Source organism: Palaemon carinicauda, chromosome 2 (assembly GCF_036898095.1).
Source record: "Palaemon carinicauda isolate YSFRI2023 chromosome 2, ASM3689809v2, whole genome shotgun sequence".
NCBI classification, from domain to species: Eukaryota; Metazoa; Arthropoda; class Malacostraca; order Decapoda; family Palaemonidae; genus Palaemon; species Palaemon carinicauda.
In genome coordinates, this window is record NC_090726.1 from 152,049,272 (window position 1) to 152,077,038 (window position 27,767).

General features: G+C 38.7%; 1 protein-coding gene across 1 annotated transcript in view; it reads left to right on the forward strand.

Annotated features, from left to right (window-relative positions):
- The window catches only part of LOC137628006 (uncharacterized), a 28,015-nt gene extending 987 nt beyond the window's left edge, over positions 1-27,028 (forward strand). The window contains exon 2 of the mRNA XM_068359392.1: positions 21,763-27,028. Coding sequence (XP_068215493.1) covers positions 22,370-25,072 — 2,703 coding nt within the window. The 5' untranslated portion in view covers positions 21,763-22,369 and the 3' untranslated portion in view covers positions 25,073-27,028. The remainder of the gene's footprint in view (positions 1-21,762) is intronic.
- Positions 27,029-27,767: the final 739 nt, after the last annotated feature.

Below are 27,767 nucleotides of genomic sequence, written 5' to 3' on the forward strand. Positions count from 1 at the left end.
AGAGAGAGAGAGAACTATCTGACCAGTCAAAGGACCCAAGAACTCTCCAGCGGCAGTATCTCAACGGGGGTTTGGTGCCTTGGACAACCTACTACCTACCATGTATCGTAAGGCAAAGAAGCAAGAAGCAGTCGCCAGAACTCTCGAAGAAATCCAAGGATATTACCGGCAGATGTTACATGCCAAACTATTGTATTGAAAATAAACTTAGAAGTACTAATTGGATATGAAGTGACAATGAAACCCACAACTTTATATATAAGAAAAAAATCTTAGATAATAGGTTAGTCAAAAAACACAAAAACTATGAAAATAAGGTCAAAATCCTTGAAAATAAATTCAAAATCTGTTGCCAATATAATGCGATAGCATTAACGCAAATTGGAAAAAATATTAATCACTGATATTTGCTGGTGCAAATCAAAACTACAATTCGGTGATGGGCTGGTAGGCTGTACATGTTCGCAGCGGACAATTACGATCAACAGTCTATTTTCAATGTAATTTTGCTGCAAGCGGTTTTTTTTTTTTTTTTTTTTGAGAGAGAGAGAGAGAGAGAGAGAGAGAGAGAGAGAGAGAGAGAGAGAGAGAGAGAGAGAGAGAGAGAGAGAGAGAGAGATGCATAAAAACACGCGTTGCACTTAAAAATTAACACTTGCGCTTGACCCCGATACACTATTATCATCATCATCATGAACATCTACGCCTATTGACGCAAAGGGCCTCGGTTAGATTTCACTAGTCCTTTATATATTTAGCTTTTAAATCAATACTTCTCTATTCATCATCTCTTACTCTACGGTTCATAATCCTCAGCCATGTAAGAATGGGTCTTCCAATTGTTCTAGTGCCTTGAGGCGTCCAGTTGAAAATTTGATGAACTAATCTCTCTTGGGGAGAGCGAGGAGCATGCACAAACCATCTCCATCCAACCATCTCATCCACATATAACATTCGGGTAATCTCTCTTATAGTTTCATTTCTAATCCTATCCTGCCATTTAACTCCCAATATTCTTCTGAGGGCTTTGTTCTAAAATCTACAAAATCTGTTGGAAATAGTTTTATTGTTATAACACAAATCACGTCCATAAAGTAACATCAGACTCACCAAACTGATATACTGTATAACCTAATTTTCACATGCAATTTCAGGCATTTTGATTGCCAAATTTTACTTAACCTAGCCATTGTCTGATTTACTATTTTCAATCTTTTATTAAACTAAAATTCTAAAGATGCTGTATTAGGGATTATAGTTCCTAAATATTTAAATGATTCAACCTCATTAATCCTTTCTCCCTCCAATGATATTTCATCTTCCCTTGCATATCCATTCTCATCATCTCTGATTTTCTATTTATCTTGAGCCCAACCTGATAGGATATTTCATGCATTCTGGTAAACAAGCTGTGCAAGTCTTATGGTTTTTGCTAATAAGGACAGGGTCATCAGCATACTCTGGGTCAGTTAATTTACTATTTGACTATTCAGCAAACTAGAAGCACGGGGAAAACTGCTGACTCCGGTGGTTATTTTAATTTGCTATTTACCTATTCAGCAAACTATTATAGGAGCTTGGGAAAACATAAGTCTTCGGTAATTATTAAGATTTGCTACTTAGCTATTAGGCAAACTAGGAGGTTGGGAAAAACAGTAAACTCCAGTGGTTATTACGATTTTCTAGTTAGCTATTCAGAAAAGATAGGAGCACGGGGAAAACAGTGAACTCCGGTGGTTATTACGATTTGCTACTTAGTTATTCAGCAAACTACAAGCACGGAAAATCAGAAGTGTTTGGTGCTTATTAAGATTTGCTACTTAGCTATTAGGCAAACTGGGAGTACGGGGAAAACAGTAAAATCCGGTTATTATTATGATTTTCTACTTAGCTATTCAGCAAACTGTGAGCCCGGGAACAACAGTTGATTCCCGTGCTTATTAAGATTTGCTACTTAGCTACTAGGCAAACTAGGAGCACGGGGAAAACAGTGAACGCCAGTGGTTATTACAATTTGCTACTTAGCTCTTCAGTAAACTAGAAGCACGGGAAAAAAGTTGACTCCCGTGGTTATTACGATTTGTTACTTAGCTGTTCAGAAAACTATGAGCACGGGAAAAACAGTTGGCTCCAGTAGTTATTACGATTTGCTGCTTAGCTATTCAGCATACTAGGAGCACAGGAAAACAGAAGTCTTCGGTGGTTATTAAGATTTGCTACTTACCTATAAGGCAAACTAGGAGCATGGGGAAAACAGTAAACTCCGGTGGTTATTACGATTTGCTACTTACCTATTCAGCAAACTAGGAGCTCAGGAAAAACAGTTGACTCCGGTGGTTATTAAGATTTGATACTTAGCTATTCAGCAAATGCGAAGCAAGGGAAAAACAGTAGACTATCGTTGTTATTACGATTTGCTACTTGGCTATGTAGCAAACTTGGAGCAAAGGAAAACAGTCGACTCCCATGGTTATTAAGATTTGCTACTTAGCTATTTAGCAAACTAGGAACACGGGGAAAACAAGACTCCAGTGGTTATTAGGGTTTGCTACTTAGCTATTCAGCCAACTAGGACCATGGGAAAAACAGTTGATTCTGGTGGTTATTACGATTTGCTACTTAACTATTTAACAAACTAGGAGCACGTAAAAATAGTGGACTCTCTTGGTTATTACGATTTACTTCTTAACTATTCAGAAAACCAAGAGCACGGGAAAAATATAAGACTCCTGTTGTTATTATGATTTGCTTCTTAGCTATACAGCAAGCTGGGAGCACGGGAAAAACAGTAGACTCTGGTGGTCATTACAACTTTCTACTTAGCTATTCAGCAAACTAGGAGGGCGGATAAACAGTAGACTCTGGTGGTTACTATGATATGCTACTTACATATTCAGCAAACTAGAAGCACAGGGAAATCAGATGACTCCGGTGGTTAATAAAAATGCTACTTAGCTATTCAGTAAACTAAGAGTACGGGAAAACAAGTAGACTCCGGTGTTTATTATGATTTGCTACTTAGCTATTTGGCAACCTATGGCATGAGAAAAACAGTAAACTCCTGAGGTTATTACGATTTGCTACCTGGCTATTCAGCAAAATAGGAGCATGGAAAAACAGTAGACATCGGTGGATATCAAGATTTGCCACTTAGCTATTCAGCAAACTAGGAGCACTGGAAAACCAGTAGACCCTGGTGCTTATTACAATTTGCTATTTAGCTATTCTGCAATGAACGAACACTAGAAAAACAGTAGACTCTTGTGTTTATTGCAATTTGCTACTTAGCTATTTAGTAAAAATAGGGCGTGGGAAAAACAGTAAACTCCAGAGGTTATTACGATTTACCATTAAGATATTCAACAAACTAGGAGCATGGGGGAAAACAGTTGATTGTAGTGGTTATTACAATTTGCTATTTAGCTATTCAACAAACTAGACGCTTAGGGAAATGAATTGAATCCGGTGGTTATTATTATTTACTAATTAGCTATTCAGCAAACTAGTATCATGGGAGACAGTAGACTCCGGTGATTATTATGATTTCCATCTTAGCTATTGAGCAAACTAGGCCATGGGAAAAACAGTAAACTCCAGAGGCTATTATGATTTGCTACCTAGCTATTCCGCAAAATAAAAGCATTTTGCAAAGAACGAACACCGGAAAAACAGTAGACTCCAGTGTTTATTGCGATTTGCTACTTAGCTATTTAGCAAACAAGGCCATGGGAAAAAATAGTAAACTCCAGAGGTTATTACGATCTACGATTTAGCTATTCAGCAAACTAGGAGCATGAGGGCAAACAGTTGACTGTAGTGGTTATTACAATTTGCTATTTAGCTCTTCAACAAACTACAAGCTCGGGTAAATGAATTGACTCCATTGGTTATTATTATTTACTAATTAGCTATTCAGCAAACTAGGATCACGAGTGAAACAGTACTCTCTAGTGGTTATTACAATTTGCTATTTAGCTATTCCTCAAACTAGAATCACGAGTGTAACAGTACTCTCTACTGGTTATTACAATTCGCTATTTAGCTATTCCGCAAACTAGAATCACGAGTGAAACAGCACTCTCTACTGGTTATTACAATTCGCTATTTAGCTATTCCGCAAACTAGAATCACGAGTGAAACGGAACTCCCTACTGGTTATTACAATTCGCTATTTAGCTATTCCGCAAACTAGAATCACGAGTGAAACGGCACTCCCTACTGGTTATTTCAATTCGCTATTTAGCTATTCCTCAAACTAGAATCACGAGTGTAACAGCACTCCCTACTGGTTATTACAATTCGCTATTTCGCTATTCCGCAAACTAGAATCACGAGTGAAACAGCACTCCCTACTGGTTATTACAATTCGCTATTTAGCTATTCCGCAAACTAGAATCACGAGTGAAACAGAACTCTCTAGTGGTTATTACAATTCGCTTTTTAGCTATTCAGCAAACTAGAATCACGAGTGAAACAGCACTCTTTAGTGGTTATTACAATTTGCTATTTAGCTATTCAGCAAACGAAGAACACGGGAAAATACAGACTCTGGTGGTTATTACGAGTTGCTACTTACCTATTTAGTAAAGTAGGAGCTCGGAAAAACAGTATATTGCAGTGTTATTACAGTTTTCTACTGAGATATTCAGCAAACTAGGAGCATGAGGAAAACAGTTGACTCCAGTGGTTATTACGATTAGCTATTTAGCTATTCAACAAACTAGAAGCTCAGGGAAATCAATTAACTTTGGTGGTTATTACCATTTGCTATTTAGCTATTCGGCAACCTAAGAGCACAGGAAAAACAGTAGACTCCTTATTACAATTTGCTACTTAGCTATCTAGCAATCTAAAAGCACAGGAAAAAAGAGTAGACTCCGGTGTTTATTAAGATTTACTATTTAGCTATTCAGCAAACTAGGAGCATGGAAAAACAGTAGACAATGGTGGTTAACACGAGTTGCTACTTGGATATTCAGCAAACTAGGAGCAAGGGAAAAACAGTACTCTAGTGGTTATTGCTATTTGCTATTTAGATATTCAGCAAACAAGGAGCATGGGAAAAACAATAGACTCCGTTATTTATTGCGATTAGCTACTTAGCTAGGTAGCAAACTAGGAAATAGGAATAACAGTAAACTCCAAAGGTTATGATTTACTATTCAGCAAACTAGCAGCATGGGGAAAACATTAGACTCCACTGGTTATTAAGTTTTGCTACTTAGCTATTTAGCAAACTAGGGAATGGGAATAACAGTAAACTCCAGCGGTTTTTATGATTTACTATTTAGCTATTCAGCTAACTAAGAGCATGGAATAATAGTAGACTCCTGTGGTTATTAAGATTTGCTATTTAGCTATCCAGCAAACTAGGAGCACGGGGAATACTGTAAAATCAAGTGACTATTACGATTTGCTACTTATTTATTCAGCAAACTAGGACCACGGGAAAAGCAGTAGACTCCAGTGTTTATTACGATTTGCTACTTAGCTATACAGCAAAATAGGAGCTTGGGAACAACAGTAAACTTTAGAGGTTATGACGATTTATCATTTAGCTATTCAGCAAACTAGGAGCGTGTGAAAAACAATTGACTCCACTGGTTATTATGATTTGCTATTTAGCTATTCAACATACTATAAGCTCGGAGATATCAATTTGCTATTTAGCTATTTAGCAAACTAGGAGCATATGGTAAAGAGTTGACTCCAGTGTTTATTACGATTGTCTAATTTGGGACTCACCAAACTAGGAACACAGGAAAAACATTAGATTCTGGTGGTTAAGATTTGATATTTAACTATTCGACAAATTAGAAGTACAGGGAAAACAGCTGACTCCCGTTGTTTTTACAATTTGCTATTTAGCTATTCAGCAAACTAGGAGCTTTGGGAAAACAGTGGAGTGTGATGGTTATTACTATTTGCTATTTACCTATTCAACAACCTAAGAGCTATTTGACAAACTAAGAGCATGGGGAAAACAGTAGACTCCAGTGGTTGTCACAATTTGCTATTTAGGTTTTCACCATACTAGGAGCACAGGGTAAAAAGTAATCTACTGTGGTTATTACGATTTGCTATTTAGCTTCTCACCAAACTAGGAGCATCGGGAAAACAATAGACTCTGGTGGTTATTACAATTTTCTATTTACCTATTCAACAACCTAAGAGCACTGGGAAATCAGTTGACTACGGTGGTTATTAAGATTTGCTATTAGGAAACTAGGAACATGGGGAAAACAGTTGATTCTTGTTGTTAATTCGGTTTGCAATATAGCTATTCAGCAAACTAGGACCATAGGAAAAACAGTAAACTCCAGTGGTTATTACAATTGGCTATTTAGCTACTCAATAAAACTATGAACATATGGAAAACAGTTGTTTCTGACAGTTATTATGATTTGCTATTTAGTTATTCAGCAAACTAGGAGGACGGGTAAAACAAATGACTCTAGTGGTGATTTGTGTTTTACCTAGTAAGCAAACTATGAACATGACTAAGACAGATTACTCAGGTCACTATTACGACTAGCTATTTAGTTACTCACCAAACTAGTAGCATAGTAGATTCCGGTGGTTATTACGATTTACTATTTAGCTATTCAGCAAACTATGAGCACTGGGAAAAGAGTAGGCTCCTGCTACTATCATGATTTGCTATTAGTTATTTAGCAAACTTGAGAGCATGTGGAAAACAGTTGACTGATGGTTATTACGATTTGCTATTTAGCTACCCACTAAACTAGGAGCACAAGGAAAACAGTTGACTCTGGTGGTTATTACTATTTACTATTTATCTATTCAGCAAACTGAGAACACAGGAAAAACAGTCAAATTCATTGGTTGTTACAATATGCTATTTAGCTATTTGACAAACTAAGAGCATGGGGAAAACAGTTGACTCAAGTGATTATTACGATTTGCTATTTAGCAAACTAGGAGCATGGGGAAAACAGTAGACTCCAGTGGTTGTCACAATTTGCTATTTAGGTATTCATCATACTAAGAGCACAGGGTAAAAAGTAATCTACTATGGTTATTACGATTTGCTATTTAGCTTCTCACCAAACTAGGAGCATGGGGAAAACAATAGACTCTGGTGGTTATTACAATTTGTTATTTAGCTACTAACCAAACTAGAAGCATGGTGAAAACGGTAAATTCCTGTGGTTGTTATTTGGTATTTAGCTATTTAGCAAATCAAGAGCATGAGGAAAACAGTTGACTCCGGTGGTTATTAAGGTTTGCTATTTAGCTATTCAGTAAACTAAGACCATGTGGAAAACAATGGACCCTAGTGGTTATTAAAATTTGCTATTTGGCTATTCAGCAAACTAAGAGCATGGGGAAAACAGTTGACTGATGGCTATTATGATTTGCCACTTATCTATTAAGCAAACTAAGAGCATGGGGAAAACAGTTAACTTGTGGTTATTACGATTTGCGACTCAGCTATTGAGAAAACTAGGAGCATGGGGAATCAGTGAACTCCAGTTGTTATTAGGATTTGCTATCTAGCTACTTACCAAGCAAGGGGAAATAGTAGACTTCGGTTGTTATTAAGATTTGCTATTTTGCTATTCAGCAAACTAAGAGCATGGGAAAAACGTTTACTATATAGCTATATAGCGAGCTAGAAGGACGGAGGAAACAGGTGACTCTGGTGGTTATTACCATATGCTATTTAGCTATACAGCAAACTAGGAGCAAGTGGAATACAGTTGACTTCAGTAGTTAATACAATTTGTTATTTAGCTATTAGGCAAACTAGGAGCATGGGGAAAACAGTTGACTCCAGGAAACTAAGAGCACAAGGAAAAGAGTAGCCTCCAGTGGTTATTTTGATTGGCTATCTAGCTATTCACCAAACTAGGAGCATGGGGAAAACAGTTAACACCATTGGTTATCATGATTTGCTATTTAACCATCCAGCAAACTAGGAGCTCGGGGAAAGCAGTGGTTATTTCAATTGGGTATATAGTCTCCTGTGGTTATTTCGAATATCTATTTGGCTGTTTACCAAATTAGGAGTACAGGGAAAACTGTTGATTCAGTGGTTATTTTGATTGCTATTCAGCTACTTACCAAACTAGGAGCATGAGGAAAACAGTAGCCTCCGATGACTATTACGATTTATTATTTAGCTATTCAGCAAACTAGGAGCATGGGGAAAACAGTGTACTCTGGTGATTATTTCGATTGGCTATTTAGCTACTCACCAAACTAGTAGCACGGGAAAAAAGTAGTCTCCAGTGGGTATTTTGATTTGCTATTTAGTTATTCATCAAACTAGCAGCACAGGGAAAACATTAGACTCCAGTGGTTATTACAATTTGCTATTTAGCTATTCAACAAACTAGGAGCATGGGGAAAATAGTTGATTGCAGTGGTTATTACGATTTGCTATTTAACTATTCAGCAAACTAAGAGCACAGGGAAAACAGTATTTGGGGCTTATTACAATTTGATTTTAAGCTATTCAGCAAACTAGGAGCTTGGGGGAAAACAGTTAACTGTGGGGGTTATTAAGATTTGCTATTTAGTTATCCAGCAAACTTGGAGCATGGGGAAAACATTAGACTCCGTTAGTTATTACGATTTGCTATTTAGCTATTCAACAAACTAGGAGCACTGGGAAAACAGTTGACTCTGGTGGATATTTTGATTGACTATTTAGCTAGTCACCAAAGAAGGAGCACAGGGAAAACAGTATATTTTGGTGATTATTAGGATTTGCTGTTTAGCTACTCAGCAAACTAGGAGCATAAGGAAAACAGTTGGACCTGGTGGTTAATAGAATTTGCTATTTAACTAGTCATCAAACTAGGAGCACAAGGGTAACAGTTGATTCCGGTGTTTATTATGGTTTTCTATTTAGCTATTCAATAAACTAAGAGCACGTAGAAAGCAGTTGACTCTAGTGGTTATTTTGATTGGCTATGCAGCTACTTATCAAATTAGGAGCACGGGGAAAATAGTTGACTCCGGTGGTTTTGTCGATTGACTATTTAGCTACTCACCAAACTATGAGCACGGGGAAAACAGTTGATTGCGGTGGTCATTTTGATTGGCTATTTAGCTACTTACCAAACTAGGAGCACGGGCAATTTAGTCATGTCCGGTGGTTATCACGATTAGCTATTTAGCTACCTACGAAGCTATGAACACTACGAAGCTAGGAACACTTGGAAAACAGTAGACTCCGGTGTTATTATGATTTGCTATTTGGTTATTTAGCTTCTCACCAAACTAGGAGCACGGGGAAAACAGTTGATTGCGGGGGTCATTTTGATTGGCTATTTAGCTACTTACCAAACTAGGAGCACGGGGAAAACAGTTGATTGCGGGGGTCATTTTGATTGGCTATTTAGCTACTTACCAAAGTAGGAGCACGGGCAATAGAGTCATGTCTGGAGGTTATTACGATTAGCTATTTAACTACCTAAGAAACTAGGAATACTTGGAAAACAGTAGACTCCTGTGTCATTATGATTTGCTATTTAGCTATTCAGCAAACTAGGATCATGAGGAAAGCAGTTGACTCCGGTGGTTACTTCGATAGGCTAAATAACTACTCAACAAACTAGGAGCATGGGGGAAAACAGTAGATTCCTTTGTTATTGTGATTTGCTATTAGCTATTCAGCAAACTAGGAGCACGAGGAAAGCAGTTGACTCCGGTGGTTATTTCAAATGGCTAAATAACTACTCACCAAACTAGAAACATGGAGAAAACAGTAGACTCCCGTGGTTATCCCGATTGGCTATTTAGCTGTTCAGCAAACTAAGAGCACGGGGAAAACAGTTTAATCTGGTGGCTATTATGATTTGCTATTCAGCAAATTAGGAGCATGGGGAAAGCAGTTGACCACTTTGGTTATTATGATTAACTATTTAGCTGTTCATTAAACTAAGAGCACTGGAAAACAGACGTTTCTAGTGGTTATTATGATGAACTATTTAGCTATTCAGCAAACCAGGAGCACTGGAAAAACACTGGACTCCGGGGGTTATTATGATTGAATATTTAGCTATTCAGCAATCTAAGAGCATGGGGAAAATAATAAACTCCCGTGGTTATCACAATTGACTATTTAGCTATTCAGCAAACTAAGAGCATGGGGAAAACAGTTGAATCTGGTGGTTATTATGATTTTCTATTCAGCAAACTAAGAGCATGGGGAAAATAATTGACTACTTTGGTTATTATGATTAACTATTTAGCTGTTCAGCAAACTAAGAGCACTGGAAAACAATAGACTTCTGTAGTTACTATGATTAACTATTTAGGTATTCAGCAAACTAGGAGCACTGGAAAAACACTAGACTCCGGGGTTATTATGATTGAGTATTTAGCTATTCAGCAATCTATGAGGACGGGGGAAAATAATAGACTCCGGTGGTTATTACGAGTGGTTATTTAGCTACTTATCAGACTAGGATTATGGGGAAAATAGTAGACTGGTGGTTATTATGATTGGTTATTTAGATATATATTGACTCCGGGGGTTATTATGATTGAGTATTTAGCTATTCAGCAATCTATGAGGACGGGGGAAAATAATAGACTCCGGTTGTTATTACGAGTGGTTATTTAGCTACTTATCAGACTAGGATTATGGGGAAAATAGTAGACTGGTGGTTATTATGGTTGGTTATTTAGCTATTTAACAATCTAGTATCATGGGAAAACCAGTGAAATCTGGTGGTTAACATGATTTGCTATTTATCTATTATTCAGCAAACTAGGAGCACGGGGAAAACAATTGAATTCCAGTGGTTATCATGATTGGCTATATAACTATTTAACAAACATTTAGCATGGCGAAACCAGTGAACTCTCGTGGTTATTATGATTTGCTATTTAACTATTCAGTAAACTAGGAGCATGGTGAAAACAGTTGACTTCGGTGGTTATTATAATTGGGTATTTTGCTATTTAATAAGCTAGGAGCACGAGGAAAACAGTAGACTACAGTGGTTATTACAATTTGTTATTTAGCTATTCAGCAAACTAGGAGTACTGGAAAAACGGTAGACTTCGGTGGTTTTTATGATTGACTATTTAGCTACTCACTAAACTAGGAGCACGAGGAAAACAGTTGATTCCTGTGGTTATTCCGATTGGCTATTTAGCTACTCGCCAATTTAAGGGCATGGGGAAAACAGTTGATTCCATTGGTTATTATGACTGACTATTCAACTACTCACTATAACTAGGAGAATGGGAAAAACAATTGACACCAGTTATTATTTTGATTGGCTATCTAATTATTTAGTAAACTGGAAGCACAGGAATAGTAGTAGACCACTTGTTTTTATGATTGGCGATTTAGTTAGTCTGTCAACTCTAGGCACAGTAAAACCAGCAGACACCTTTCAATTGGCTATTTAGCTACTCAGCCAACTCAGAGCATAGGGTAAACAGTAGACTCCAGTTGTTGTTACAACTGGCTATTTAGCTACTCAATGTACTTTAAGCAGAGGAAAAACAGCAGACTCCGGTGGTTGAGAGGGTATTTAGCTATTTCGTAAACTTGGAGCACACGGATAACAGTCAATTCCACTTGTTGTTACGATTGGCTATTTAGCTACTTAGCCAACTCGAAGTAGAGGGAAAGCAGCATTCTCTGGTAAAGCAGCATTCTCTGGTGATTAAGTATTTTCGACCTTCGATCCCCAGCCCATGAACGAAGATGAAATCTTCAAGACTGCAATCAACACACCCTTGGCACATATATTTACAATTATTCCTACATTACTTAAGCATCGTCCTCGACCACCTGCAGCGGAATAGCCTTGTAATCAAGTACAGCAAGTGTACATTTGATGCTAATGAAATGGCATTCTTGGCTCATCGCATGGCCGCGAAAGGGTCTTCATCCTCCTCCTGAGAAGGTATCCGCACTACAGAGGTTCCCTATGCCTTTGACTACCAAAGCACTGGAGGAGTTCTTGAGCATGGCAAACTACTATCACTGGTTCTTGTCAGCCATTGCCATTACTCTTGGTGCAAATTACGGGGCATGAAGTGGAATCCTACCAAACTTGCTTATTAACATCCGGATCTCAATATTGATAATGTTTCTTTAACTCTGTATAAATTCTAGGTGTGATTCTCGATAAGAAAATTACTTTTGAGAAACACATTAGGTCTGTGTCTTCTTCAATTGAACAAAAAATTGGCTTATTGGAAAAGTCTCATGATTTTCTGGGCTCAAACTATTCTGAAGAAGTGTTTCAATTCTGGCATTCTATTTTGTTTCCAGTATTGTTTTCCTGTTTGGTCTTCAGCTGCTGATTCTCATCTTAATTTGTTGGACAGCAACTTACAGTCTATTAAATTTTTTATTCCTGATATAGATATTAATATATGGCACCGTCATTCAATTAGTTCGGTATGCATGTTGCATAAGATTTTTCATAATTTGGACCATCCTTTACATTCAGATCTTCCGGGAGAGTACCACCCTGTTCATGATACTAGGTATGCAGTTAATTCTAATAGTCAGACCTTCTCAATCACAATGCTCAATACTACACAGTATTCTAGAAGTTTTTTTCCAGCTATGACCAAATTGTGGAATGATCTTCCTAATCAGGTAGTTGAATCGGTACAGCTTATAAAGTTCAAACTTGCAGCAAATGTTTTTATGTTGAACAGGAAGACATTTCTCTTTTTATATTTTATATATAGGCCTAAGACATCTATTTTAATGTTGCTACTGTTCTTAAAATATTTTATTTTAATTCTATATTACTTTTCAAATAGCTTTTTCATTTCCTTATTTTACTTTCCTCACTGGGCTATTTTTCCCTGCTGAAGCCTTCTGTGCTTATAGCATCCAGCTTTTCCAACTAAGGTTGTAGTTTAGCTAGTAATAATAATAATTATAATAATAATAATAATAATAATAATAATAATAATCATCATCATCATCATCATAATAATAATAATAATAATCCCAGGCTTATCCTTTCAATTTTGGTCTCATGTCCTTGGGAAACATAAGTACCTATATTCATTAGAGTTCTTCCATAACACTTGTTTGTTGCCTCTGCATTTTCATTGAACATTATCTAAGTTTTACTTATATTCATTTTCAGTCCTACATTTCTTCATTTCTTATTCAAATCTTCTATTATTCCACTAAATGGAACAATGTCATCTGCAAGTCTTAAGTTGTTAAGGTATTCCCCATTAATGTTAATTCCTACATTTTCCCAATCTAAATTCTTAAAAACCTCTTCTAGGCATACTATAAATAATTTAAGAGAGATGTAGTCTCCCTGTCTAACTCCTTCGTCAATCGGAATTTACAGTGCCTTCATGTAGATTTATGGTTGCTGTACTTCCCATATAGATATCTTCAAGTGTTCTAAAGTTTCTAACCTAAGATTCATCTATTCCTCATCTTTGAAGGGCTTTCATTACTGCTGAAGTTCTTGACAGAATCAAAAACATTCTGATAATCTAAAAATGTCATGCATGGTGGTTTATCATACTCTGTTGAATTTTCAATTAGCTGGTTAATTACATGGATATGGACAGTTTTTTCATCATCATCATCAACATCTACACCTACTGATGCAAGGGGCCTCGTTTAGACTTCGCCAGTCATCCCTGTAATCAATACTTCTCCATTCATCATCTCCTATTTCCTGCTTCATAGTCTTCAGCCAGGTACACCTGGGACTTTCAACTTTTCTAGTGCCTTGTGAAGCCTACTTGAAAGTCTGGTGAACTAATCTCTCTTGGGGAGTGCGAATAGCATGCCCGAACTATTTCTATCTACCACTCACCCTGATTTCATCCACATGTGGCACTTGAGTAATCTCTTATAATCTAATTTCTAATCCTGTCCTGCCATTTAACTCGAAACTTTCCTTGAGGGCATTCTTCTCAAATCTACAAAATCTGTTGGAAAACATGTAAAAAGCCATATAACTTGATAACGGATTTAACATGAAAATAAAGATAACTGGCAAAATAAACATTTTCCACCAATATGCAGTTTAACTCAACTTTTTTCTACTTGAAAATCCCAATGTTTAACAATCAAGCATTTTATGATAACCCTAAGTTTAACAGTCAAACTTTTTTTTAAAGCCAAAAGTCTAACAGTCAAACTTTTTTTAAAACCCAAAGTCTAACAGTCAAACTTTTTTTTCTTGAAAACCCAAATCAACTGTCAAATTTTTTTTTTTCTAAAGGGTGGCGGATTGTGACCCTTTGCGACCAACTCCCTGGATCTGTTAGTAAATTCTGCTTGATTGTGTGAGGAATAAAAGGAGGTAGGTGAATGAAAACTTGTGTAAGTCATTCCAAAATTGAAAGGATATTTGTATGAAACGATTTCTTGAAAGGACAATTTCTAGATTGTGACCATGAAGTATAATCTTGAGTTCTTCTGGTCTAGCTCTAAGGACTTTACAATCTCATTGCAAAATATTCTATCTGAATTTAAAATATTTATTTGAAATGAACATATTTAATCGATTTTTTACAAGACATATTTGCTCGAGGAGATGAGGTAAGCTAAGAACAAAATTTTGGCTTCACCTCCAACCATAAGGGGTTTAAGTAAAGGAAAATTTGCTCATCTAGAGAAATGGGATTTTTGTAACAACAGTACATTTAGTATCCTTAGAAGATTTGAATTTATGTAATTTGGTCTATATAACCGGGTGCCATTACCTGTGCAGACATTCATTGCCCAAGTGCTTCTGTGGGAAAACCTGCTGTTACACCGAGAAGTAAATGTTAATGGTTGGATATCAAGATAGAAGAAAGGAAAGGGAACGAAGGTAAAGCAGAAGGGTATAACACTAGTGCAGCTCATAGCCAAAATTATGCTGCCAAAACACCCAAGTAATGCCTACAGTGCACTGACAGCACTACCCACTTATGCGGTATCCTTAAAGAACAACATTTCTCCCGCTCTGACATTTCAATTAAGTATGTCAGTATTATAAACACTTGAAGCACTTGATGGGTCTGCTTCTGCATTTCTTGACTCTCATGGGAAGATGCCCAATAGTGATGTGGTACAGTACTGCTAACTTTTGGATATAAAAGTCAATAAAACAGTGAATTTTGCCCCACCTATCTTCTTAACTGCATACACATGAAGAGGTACTGTGTTCTATCCCAAATTTCTTTCTATGATAAGTCACGAAACCTTCTACTGAATATAGACCTATTTTTGGCTGGTAAAAGATCTAGAAAGGGTAACTACTTACAAATCCATCTGGAGATGATTTAAGGTTGTAAGTAAAGCAACCTGGGTAACTTTACTTTTTGTGACTAAAATATTTTTCATCCTGCCATTAGTAAGTCTTATAGAAAGATGCCATCCTTCCTTGGATAAAAGGAAGTGTAACATTAGAGGACTAAAATGTTTGACCTTGCATTCAGTTTGCATCCCTTTCCTTAAAATCACTGAAAGTTCTATTTGAAGTAGAACAGTTGGTAATGTGAGCATCAACATATTTATATTAAACTTGACGAACTTAAATATTTTCACTAACCCATATGGTTTCATACTGTCAAAAAGACTTCAAATCCATGGTAAAAAATGTGTGATATAGTACACATATATTCTCACACATTATATTTACCACAGCTTTAATTTTGTCACCCTGGCATCCCAGTGATTTGGTTTCGCAAAAGTCAGAAAAAAATATCCGGAAAAGAAGGACCGAGGCTGTCAACAGAGCCAGAATTCATTTTAAGAATGGCCAAAACAAAATTTATAAAAATTATGTTAACTGTTTTGTAATGAAAAAAGAATACCATTAACTTTTCAAGAAATTTTCGTTCTCCGCCATTAGTACAGTGAGTCGACTTCCTGACATTTTACTACATAGCCAACTTTTCCATGACAGCACCAAAACCCATCTCCTAGGACTGGCACCATCCGAACGTGAAATAATATCCCTTCATTTGTGTAAGATTATAATGTAAGTAAAAGTTCTCCCTACATATGAAGGGAACTATTCCCAACTCGTCCATAGCATACTGATGCAGGCAAGTCAGTCAGTCTGTGTCCGGATCTCATAAGAGATGCACCATCTCATATTATACTCCTCACCAAACACTGTCTCATATTACCATCCTTGAATCCTAAACATCCTACATTGTGCAGTGAGTTACTTCTGCTCTTAATCGGCTAACATGCTGACCACACAAAGACCAACAGTTCCTGCCCGAAGATCTGCTGGCCTGAGGAATCCCAACCAACTGGCTCTTCATGAAGCCGTACGTGCACGGTTATGGATGGCGCAACAGCAACATGCAATCAAGACCCTCCAGACCGGCCTTGCCAACGTTGCCCCACCTGAAACATGTGGTTCCCCCCGTTAAGCTCTCAGCATCCGCTGCCCCTGAAAAGTGCAAGATGGAGATGTCAACGGCCACGTTCCGATCATGGCGAAGATCAATGGAGTGTTAGCTTCAACTTTGCAAGGTAAGACTGTACTGCACACCGGCGCTGCAGCATGCCCTTGATGCCAGGTACAGCGCAGAAGTTTGGAATACCTTTTCGACTGAGGAGGCATTGGACGCCGTGTCCAACCTCGTTCTCCGTGCAACGAGCCAAGTAGTGCAATGGTTAGAGTTTTTCAATGTGGCCCAGGCCACAATGAGTGTGTCAGTGATTTTTTCGTATGTTGCTCTCAAAAGGCGAGAGATTGTGGGTTTCAGTGTCCTAATTGTTTGCTCTCAAAAGGCGACAGAGTGTGGGTTTTGGTGTCCTAATTGTGATTTTAACCTTTAAGAATATATGTTATTAAGGAAGCTCATAGTGGGTCTGAAGGATCCAATGTTAAAAAGACAAATATTCCAATTATGTGGGGCTTTCACAAGTGTGGATAGCTTGCGAGCAATGTGTTGTGCATTTGAAACGGCCATGCAGGACGCCTGTGGAATGCAGCAAAGATGGCAACAGGACATGGAAGTCACGCCAGTTGATGTGGAAAGTGGCGCCGGCGCCACCCCCGAGACAGCTACCAAGCATGCAGTAAGAAGCAAACCATCACTGAACCTCATTGCCGCTAAACGAATGTGCAGAAACTGCGGAGGGAGTCATGCCACTGAGAAAAACGCATGCCCGGAAAGGTCTCTCGTTTGCCATAACTGCCAGAAGACTGGCCATATCAAGAGATATTGCAGAAGCAGGAAGATACCACCATACTCACCCATGGCCTCTGTAGTGACAGGGGCAACTGTTGTTGCAACTATGTGCCTCTCACAACCCACTGCCACGGTCAAAGTGGTGGAGGGGAAGGGGGCCAGGTTCATGAATGTAAGTGCCGTTGTCGATACAGGAGCGCAAGTATGCGTCGCGGGCAAGGAGATGCTATCATTCATCAACATAAGGCCTATGCTGTTGCAGTGTCAGACTGATTGATTGATTGATTGATAGACTGGTTTAAGAGATGTAGCCAACTTAAAGTTGGAGTGCCTGGGATCGGCAACCTTCCGAATCTCTTCAGAAACCGTACCAGTGTGCAAGAAGTGTCATTCTACCTCTCTCAGTGTGCAAGGACCATGAACTTGTCCTAACTGACTTTCCGCATCATCTCCTGAGACCTATAGCAGCAAGTGTGTGTACTGGCATGATACTGCCCTCCAGACCTTCATCTGTCCCCCTACCACCCATCGAAGAAAACATCCCTCGCTTTGAGCAGTGGTTACTCCAGCATTTCTCATCGACGACCTTCAACATGACTAGGGAGCCATTACCAGTGATGGTGGGAGTGTCCCACCACATCCATCTAATGCCAAACGCTGTGCCATATGCATGTCATACTCCCACAGCAGTTCCCAAGCATTGGGAAGTCGATGTGAAGGCTTAAATTGAGGAGGATATACGGAAGGGCGTCATCCAAGAGGTTCCCCCCAGAAGAGGCGACAGAGTGGTGTCCCCAAATGGTCGTGGTGGCAAAGAAGTCAGGCCACCCAACGACGGACAGTGGACTATCAACGCCTAAATGCCTCCTGTAGGAGGGAGACCCACCACACTCCAACACTATTTGATATGGTATCTGGCATCACCCCGCACTCTTACAAGACGGTGGCCGATGCATACTGGGGACTCCACCAGGTGGAACTCAACGAGGAAAGTCTCCACCTACCGACATTCAATCACACTCTAAGGCTGCTTCCAGTACCGCAGGACCCCTATAGGCCCCTGTTCAACATCAGATGCCTATTAAGGACATACCATGTAAGTACAAGTGCGTAGATGATACCATCCTGTATGACAGTGGGGTTGAAGAAGCCTTCAGACACACCTTCGATTTTCTAGCAACATGTGCGGCAAAAGGCATCACGCTCAAGCCAGAAAAATTCAAATTTTGTAGAAGGGAAGCAGAATTTATTGGATTTCATCTAGGATGGGAAGGCTATACACCAACTGAGGACAGCCTCGGCGCCATTCAGAAGTTTCCCAAGCCGCCCACGCCCATCATCACATATCAGATTGTGGTTTGGTTTCATCAACCAATTGTCGCCGTTCCTCGCGGCCGCACCCATGATGGAACCGTTCATGGACCTATTGAAGAATAAACAAACTGGCAAACATGTATTTTGGGACATGTATCGGCAGGAGAAATTCAAGAGTGCCCAGGACACCATCTGGAAGCTGGCTGGGGACAGCCTTGCATACTACGACAAGTCCCGTCCCACATTCGCCCTCAGAGATTGGAGCAGAGAAGGCATAGGATTCGTCATACTTCAGCAATACTGCAACTGCATAACCGATATGCCATTCTGCTGTAAAAACGGTTGGAGAATCGCATTTTGCGGAAGTAGACACCTAACCCTCGCCAAGGCCGGGTACGCAGCAGTAGAGGGGGCAGCTGTGGCTGTCGTGTGGTACCTAAGGAAGGTTTTATTGCTGCTCCTGGGATACCCCAACTTTACATTTATCACCGATCACCGCCACCTGGTCAAGCTCCTGGGAGATAGAGCCCTGGCAGACATTGTTAACCCAAGATTGTTCAGGCTGAAGGATAAGACCCTCCACTATAAATTTACTATCAAGTATCTACCAGGCAAGAGAAATTATGCTGCCAACTTTCTGTCTCGTTTCCCTAACCTGCAAACCTCCCCGGACGAATGTGATAATGAGTTGGCATGGCAGCGGTCATCACTGTAGCAGCCACCTAGACTTTACATACGGAGCAGCTCACGATGGACGAAAAAACGGTCAGTTCAGTGGCAGCCATGGACCCCGTATACCAGTTACTAATGGTGAAGGTATCTGCTGGCGATTGGCAACTACAGACGTCCCAGGAAGTAGCCTGCGTTAAGCCCTTTTATGGTACGAGAGATCGCCTATCAACTTCGGAAAACCTAGTGCTTTACGTATACGAAGAGGGATGTGTACGACTGGTAGTCCCAGAGGAACTTTGTCGACAGATCGCACCAAACCTTCATGCAGTCAGGTCACCAAGGAATTGATTCCATGCTCAAGAGGGCCTGATGGTCTGTCTACTGGCCTGGCATGGAGGGCGATCTTCAGCTCCACAGGAATTCGTGTATTGTTTGCAACACACACGCATCTTCATTACCAGAGGAGTCAATAGACATCACGCTACCCCCAGGACTACCCCTTTCAATGTATGATCGCTAATATGTTCCAGGTAGATGGGCGGATGTACCTGGCGTACGCTGATAGGCTCATGGGATGGCTGGAAATAGCACTTTTCCCTAATGGTATTAATTCACAGAGAGTAATATCCATGCTAAGAGGTTACTTCACGAGGTGGGGGGCCCCAGAGGAAGTGTTCACGGATGGGGGCACAAACTTAGTAAGCAAAGAAATGTCGGCTTTCTTCAAAAGATGGGGATTCAAGGTGCGCCTCTCATTGGCACATTACCCACAGTCGAATGGGAAAGCAGAATCAGCGATAAATACAGACAAAAGAATAATCAGGGCAAACACAGGAGAGGGCGGCAGACTAGACTGTGATGAGCCTCTCTCGCGATACTGCAATATTTGAACCCGCCCATTTGCGATATCAACAAGTCACCTGCACAGCTGGCAACTGGAAGGCAATTACGAGATGGCATTCCTACGATGAAGCAACATTACCTGGTTGACAGGCATTGGAAGCAGACACTGCAAAAGTGCAAAATTCAAATAGCCATCAACAGAGAGAAAATCAGTGCTAGTCACACCGCCAGAACACTCAAACCCTTTGGAATCAGGACCCGCGTGAGAGTGCAAAACCAGGCAACAAATGAATGGGACTGTACGGGGTTGGTGGTGGACTCCCTTGCCCACCGGCAGTACCTAATCAAGTTGGATGGCAGTGGACGTCTGTCGCTACGAAAAAGGAGACATATTGCACCTACTAACGGCCTCAACCTCTCTCACATTCTGTCTACCACCCCCTCAACATCGTTGGAGGTGCCAGTACGGCGTAAGAGGCAGACTACGTGCCCATCATGGTTCTTTGACTACGTCATGGACAATGACCACGTGTAATATTATATGGAATTCTCCCCTTCATTTAATTGTACCTGTTTTATTTATAATTTATGCATGAATAATGTAATCATGTGAATAATTGTTCCAAATTTTCCTTTTTTGCTGCTACAATTTATGTTTAGTTATACATAAAAGTATTTTCATTTTCTTCTAAGTAGAATTTACTACATTTACTATACGATATGCATTTTTGTCATAGTTACTTAATCGATTGCTGTTTGATTTATGCAAAATAAGTGCATTCATATGTGAAATTTTCATTCAAGTATTAGGCATTTCATGTGTATGCTCATACTTTACTAAAAATCCTGAGAGGGAGATGTAAGATTATAATGTGAGTATATGTTCTCACTACATATGAAGGGAACTATTCCTGACTCATGAAAAGCATGCTGATGCAGGCGAGTCAGTCAGTCTTTGTCCGGAACTCGCAGAATACTCCCCACAAAACACTGTCTTATTGCCATCCTTTAATCCTAAACATCCTACAATTTGTAATGATAAACTTTCAAACCTAAGCTGAGATTCCTAATAGAAGGATTGGTTCCCCTTGGATTCTGATTGGAGAAACCTTATGAATAATTCAGTTGAAGACGTCCAAAACATCTTCGGAATGGCTGACATCGGTTACAAGTCTAACAAACAACTTCAAATGCAAACTCCTTCCCAAAAATATTCTCTTTAATTCATCTAAGCAGAGATATGTTACTCAAGCGAAAGTATTAGACATAGAGATCGAGCAAGTAATATGGGAAGAAGCTAATAAAATATGGAAGTTGTTGATGTAAAAAAGAGAAATAGAAAGAGTAGCCCTACTAAGAGATATATCGGTCAAACTGGAGGAAAACAGTTTTCGCAGTTTAATAGCCCTCTTGCTTATACTCAGACAAAAATTTTTAAAGCTGAGCCGACCCACTTTATCCCAGTATTTTTATAATTAAGAGGAGGCTCCTGTAAGATTTCCTTGGGGTCTGAAGCCAACTCTTTAACTTCATAATTTCTTTTGCCTCTTCTTTCTAGGTCTCATCTTGATAATCATTAAGCTGTTATACCACTGAGTTTACGTTAAAGTATGCCATATAAGGTAGCACTGTTAAATTTGAGAGAGAGAAAGAGAGAGAGAGAGAGAGAGAGAGAGAGAGAGAGAGAGAGAGAGAGAGAGAGAGAGAGAGAGAGAGGAGAGAGAGAGAGAGAGAGAGAGAGAGAATTATAGTACAGTATTCAATAAAGTTACTTAATATAATTGTTCTTCTTTTCAGGACACTGTGGGATCTCTTTTCTGTAGTGCAGAGTGGAGGACCAGGAATACTTCAACCAAAAGGAAGTTTCTTAAAATCTATTAGAGAAGAGTGTGAAGCAGCAAATTATTTCTACCAACTTGATTGCTCCTACCAAATTTTCTTCAACAGAACACTTTAGAAACACAACAAGTTTGGAAGAGAACTTTTGACCACTAACAATGGGTTTCCTTTCATAGAATAGCTTGGAAATCATACCTTTCAATGGTCATCATTCTGTATAAAAGCTTAGTAGTAGTAAGAGCTCTGAAAACGTTAACAGCACCCATTAACTTTGGAAATGCTTCTTTTGTAAATTACTACTTAGGAGGTCAAATAAATTTCAGATTTTAACAACACACATTGACTGCCCCCTCCCCATTGGGAAGTTTTAAACAAAAGATTCTTTATGGCTCGAATAGCCACCAAAAGAAAAAATATATGATTGGAAGCATTTATTGATCTGAAAGATCTCATGACCTTTAACAAAAGTTAGTTATAATTTTTTTTTTAAGAATTTATCATTAATCTAAGTTTACTAGGAGACACTTCCCTTCTTTCACAAACTAAGATTGTAAACGTTGTCAGAATGACAGAAAAGAAGGAAGAAATGTTAGTTAGAAATGATGAATTAGCTTTATATGGGACAAAGTTTCTGTTAAGCACTGAAATGAATTGTACATCCTCATCCAGTAATCATGACGTGAGCAATGCTCTAGAAAAGGGGACAAATAAAAGGACATACAGCTGTGAAAGATGTTGTCGCTCCTTCTACAAGAAATCCCTCCTCTCTCTCCACATACGTAGTCATACAGGTGAAAAGCCTTACAACTGCAATGTGTGCCAAAAGGGATTTGCTCAAAAGGGAGATCTAACAAGGCACTTCAGGCTCCACACAGGAGAAAAGCCATTCAAGTGTGACAAATGTGACCGGTCATTCTCACACAAAAGCAATTTGAGACAACATCAAAGTCTGCATAATGGTGAGAGACCATTCTCGTGTAATTACTGCGGTAAGTCTTTCTCTCGAATGACTGTCCTTAGGCAGCATCAAAGGATCCATAATGGTTTAAAGCCTTACAAATGTCAGCACTGCCAAAAGGCATTTCCCAGGAGGAGTGCTCTTATTCAACACATCCGTCTACACACCAACGACTGGCCCTTCAACTGTGAACTTTGCAACAAAGGATTCTCCGACAGGAACCATTTGGTTTGCCACATGAGAAGTCACAGTGGAGAAAAGCCCTTTAATTGCCAATATTGCAAGAAAGCTTTCTCGGATAAAAGTAATATGAAAAGGCACGAGAGGAGACACACACTAAGCAACAGAAATGGATGCTTACCAGATGCAAACACGAAATCTACTATAACTGGACCTCAGAAGGAAAAACAACGCATAAGAGATGACAATCATCCAGATGCATACGTTGACAGAACAAACATATATCTAAATCACATTAGTTATAAATGTGACCATTGTCTGAAAGAATTCAATCTTAAAAGTAACCTTACCAAACATCTACGACTCCACACAGGAGAGCAGCCGTACTCTTGCAAATACTGCTGCAGATCTTTCTCCCATAAGAGTAACTTGACTCGTCACTCCAAACTGCATCTTTCAAATCAAACCTGCTCATATATGTTGAGCAACAACACACTTCATAATGAAGATAGTCTCATGCAACATAAATATGATGAACATCATTCAAATGAAAAATTACCAATAAGTAAGTTAATGTTTCATACCACTCGAGGAAAGTATGCCAATTGTACTTCACTACCCAGCACCATTCAACAAGAACCACTGAATACCAAAATGACCTCGTGCTTGCATCAAGCAGCTTGTAGTCAAGTCAATGAAATACTTGGAAGAGATGGTTATTTGAAGAGTTTTGTTGAAGAAACGGGAATTTATCACAAACAAACATATCCAAAGGAATTTTCTATCGGAAAAATCAAAATTACTTGGCATGAAGGTCCTATTTCATTGTCTGGAATTTATAATTTCCAAAGAGCACAATCAAACTATAAGAAGTCAGCCATGTTACCCAGCACTTTGAATGCAACCAAAGAGAAAGAGGAACCTCTTCAGCTTTGCCTTCCAGTGGGTTTAAATTCATGGAGATTACAGAGTAATCAAGGAAATTACCTAACCAGTCTCCAGATCAATACAAATACAGCAAAAAAAAACACATCTTTTGAAAATAGTTTACACAAACCTTCTCCATTTAACGTAAACTGTTTTAATCCAGACACTTTTCAACAAATGACTTACCGTTATAAAGGTAATCAATTACAAAACACTAGGAATGCCAGTTTATGTCTCTCTCAAAACGATAAATTTTCACAAATTGATGTCTCCACAGGTCATCCTTTATGTAGCTCTGAATATCTTACTGAAACAAATAGAAACATTTGGTCGGTAACTAAAATTATATCAAGTGTCTCAGACACCAATACTGATATAGAAACAATGAGTAAAAAAGATGCGAGCATTTTAAATACTAGTACTGGTGACACCACAAAACCATTTGCGAAACAACAAAAATCTAGTGTTGTTTCAAATACAGAGCAAAATTCCTATATTCGTAGTGACGATAATAAAAGTTTTAATCCTTGTCATACTAAACATGAAGATGCAAATGATAAGAAATCAACGGAAACTAGAACTAAATGTCATTTCACAAAAGAGGAAACTGCAAGAATTGGTCGCTCAGTCTCTCAAGATTTTGAATGGCCCAAGTGCAATCACAGAAAAACAAAAACACCATATATCAATCACAATGCATACTTTTTAAATAATCATACCCATATAACTCGGCATCAGAAAGGAAACAGTAACTATATAATGAGAAAAGAAAAATCGAATAACAAAAAGGAATTTCCTGCAAAAGGACCTTGCAGAACCTTACAGCAACATAAGAAACTCAAACATTCTACTTCAGAGAAGGAAAAGATTAGATTTGGCTATAGAGTTAGACCAGAACAGCAACAAAAGCTACACAAAACTGTCAACAGCATCCACTATATTTTAAACTGGATAGCTGCTGTCCATGCAAGAAAGCGTCTCCTTACTCATGCAATTCATAATAATGAATTAGAGGAACAAGTGATGCAAACCGTTACCGTGAATGAACTGTGGAACCCAAAGACAAGCCTTCTGAACATCATGTCCAAGTGTGGGCGATGGAATCCTGATTGTGTTAAAAGCAAACATCCTTCAAGCCCAGAGGGAAATATAGATATCAAATCTGAATTTGAGGTGTCTCCAGAATTTATGGACAAACCTTAACAGATTCAACGATCAAAAAGTTATCTAGTTCCAATAATTTTATAATACATACATATACCAAGGCACTTCCCCCAATTTTGGGGGGTAGCCGACATCAAACAAATGAAACAGAAAAGGGGACCTCTCGTCTCTACATTCCTCCCAGCCTGACAAGGGACTCAACCGAGTTCGGCTGGTACTGCTAGGGGTGCCACAGCCCTCCCTCCCCCGTTATCCACCACAGATGAAGCTTCATAACGCTGAATCCCCTACTGCTGCTGCCTCCGCGGTCTTCCAAGGCAAGCAGCAGAGCCTACCGGAACTGTCACAATCGCTCGCCATTCATTCCTATTTCTAGCACGCTCTCTTGCCTCTCTCACATCTATCCTCCTATCACCCAGAGATTCCTTCACTCCATCCATCCACCCAAACCTTGGCCTTCCTCTTGTACTTCTCCCATCAACTCTTGCATTCATCACCTTCTTTAGCAGACAACCATTTTCCATTCTCTCAACATGGCCAAACCACCTCAACACATTCATATCCACTCTAGCTGCTAACTCATTTCTTACACCCGTTCTCACCCTCACTACTTCGTTCCTAACCCTATCTACTCGAGATACATCAGCCATAATCCTTAGATTCATCTCAACCCCATTCAATTTCTGTCTCTCCGTCGCTTTCAGTCCCCACAACTCCGATCCATACATCACAGTTGGTACAATCACTTTCTCATACAGAACTCTCTTTACATTCATACCCAACCCTCTATTTTTTACTACTCCCTTAACTCCCCAACACTTTGCATCTTTCATTCACTCTCTGACAAACATCTGCTTCCACTCCACCATTTGCTGCAACAACAGACCCCAAGTACTTAAACTGATCCACCTCCTCAAGTAACTCTCCATTCAACATGACATTAAACCTCGCACCACCCTCCCTTCTCGTACATCTCATAACCTTACTCTTACCCACATTAACTCACAACTTCCTTCTCTCACACACCCTTCCAAATTCTGTCACTAATCGGCCAAGCTTCTCTTCGGGTCTGCAACCAGTACAGTATCATCTGCAAACAACAACTGATTTACCTCCCATTTATAGTCATTCTCGTCTACCAGTTTCAATCCTCGTCCAAGAACTCGAGCATTTACCTCTCTCACCACTCCATCAACATACAAGTTAAACAACCACGGCGACATCACACATCCCTGTCTCAGTTCCACTCTCACCGGAAACCAATCACTCACTTCATTTCCTATCCTAACACATGCTTTACTACCTTTGTAGAAACTTTTCACTGCTTGAAACAACCTTCCACCAACTCCATTTAACCTCATCACATTCCACATTGCTTCCCTATCAACTCTATCATACGCTTTCTCCAGATCCATAAACGCAATATACACCTCCTTACCTTTAGCTAAATATTTCTCGCATATCTGCCTAACTGTAAAAATCTGATTCATACAACCCCTACCTCTTCTAAAACCACCCTGTACTTCTAAATTTGCATTCTCTGTTTTATCCTTAATCCTATTTATCAGTACTCTACCATACACTTTTCCTACCACACTCAACAAACTAATACCCCTTAAATTACAACACTCATGCACATCTCCCTTACCCTTATATAGTAGTACAATACTCGCACAAACCCAATCTACTGGTACAATTGACAACACAAAACACATATTAAACAATCTCACCAACCATTCAAGTACAGTCACGCCCCCTTCCTTCAATATCTCAACTGTATTTTATAATACAGTATTAATATTTCTTCAATCAACTTAACAATTAAAATTTTATCTATGGGAACAGAAATAATGTTTATATTAATATAGTATTTTTCAGTTATCGCATATGTTTAAGACAAGAAATAAAATCATATGGATTGATGATTATCAGAAAAATTAGGGCGACACTAATATATATACAATACATATACACATACCTTTACATATTGGCTACTTATGCTGTATATATATATATATATATATATATATATATATATATATATATATATATATATATATATATATATATATATATATATATATATATATATATCCATATCTATATCTATCTATATATATATATATATATAATCATATATATATATATATATATATATATATATATATATATATATATGTATATACGGTATAGTGAATAATAGGAGAAATTTGCTAAAGATGATAGAATATATGAAAAGAGAAAGCAAAAATGTAGGACTAAGAAAATGAGTAAAACTAAGATGATGCTCAATGAAAATGCAGAGACAACAAATAAGAGTTAGGGACAAAACTCTCAAAATTTTCATTGAATATACAGACGTAGGAGAGACAGTAAGCGTTTCCCCAGGATTCGAGACCAAAATGAAAAGAAGGATAAGCATGGGATGGATAGCTTTTGGTAAACAAAATGAGATTATGAAAATAAAATTCCCCTTTCTCTAAACAAAATGTAATCAGATAGTCCTACCAGTATTAACTTACCCATCACACACTTGGAGCCTTACTAAAGCCTTAGAACATAAGCTACTTACAACTCGAAGAGCTATTTCTACGGGCCAACCAAGGGAAAGGCCCGTGCCAACAACAAGTGTTGGCTTTAATACCCCAACAAGAGCTATGGAAATAATAATGATGGGAATAACACTAAGCGACAGAAAAAGAGCACAATGGATACGAGAGTAAACTAAAGTAGA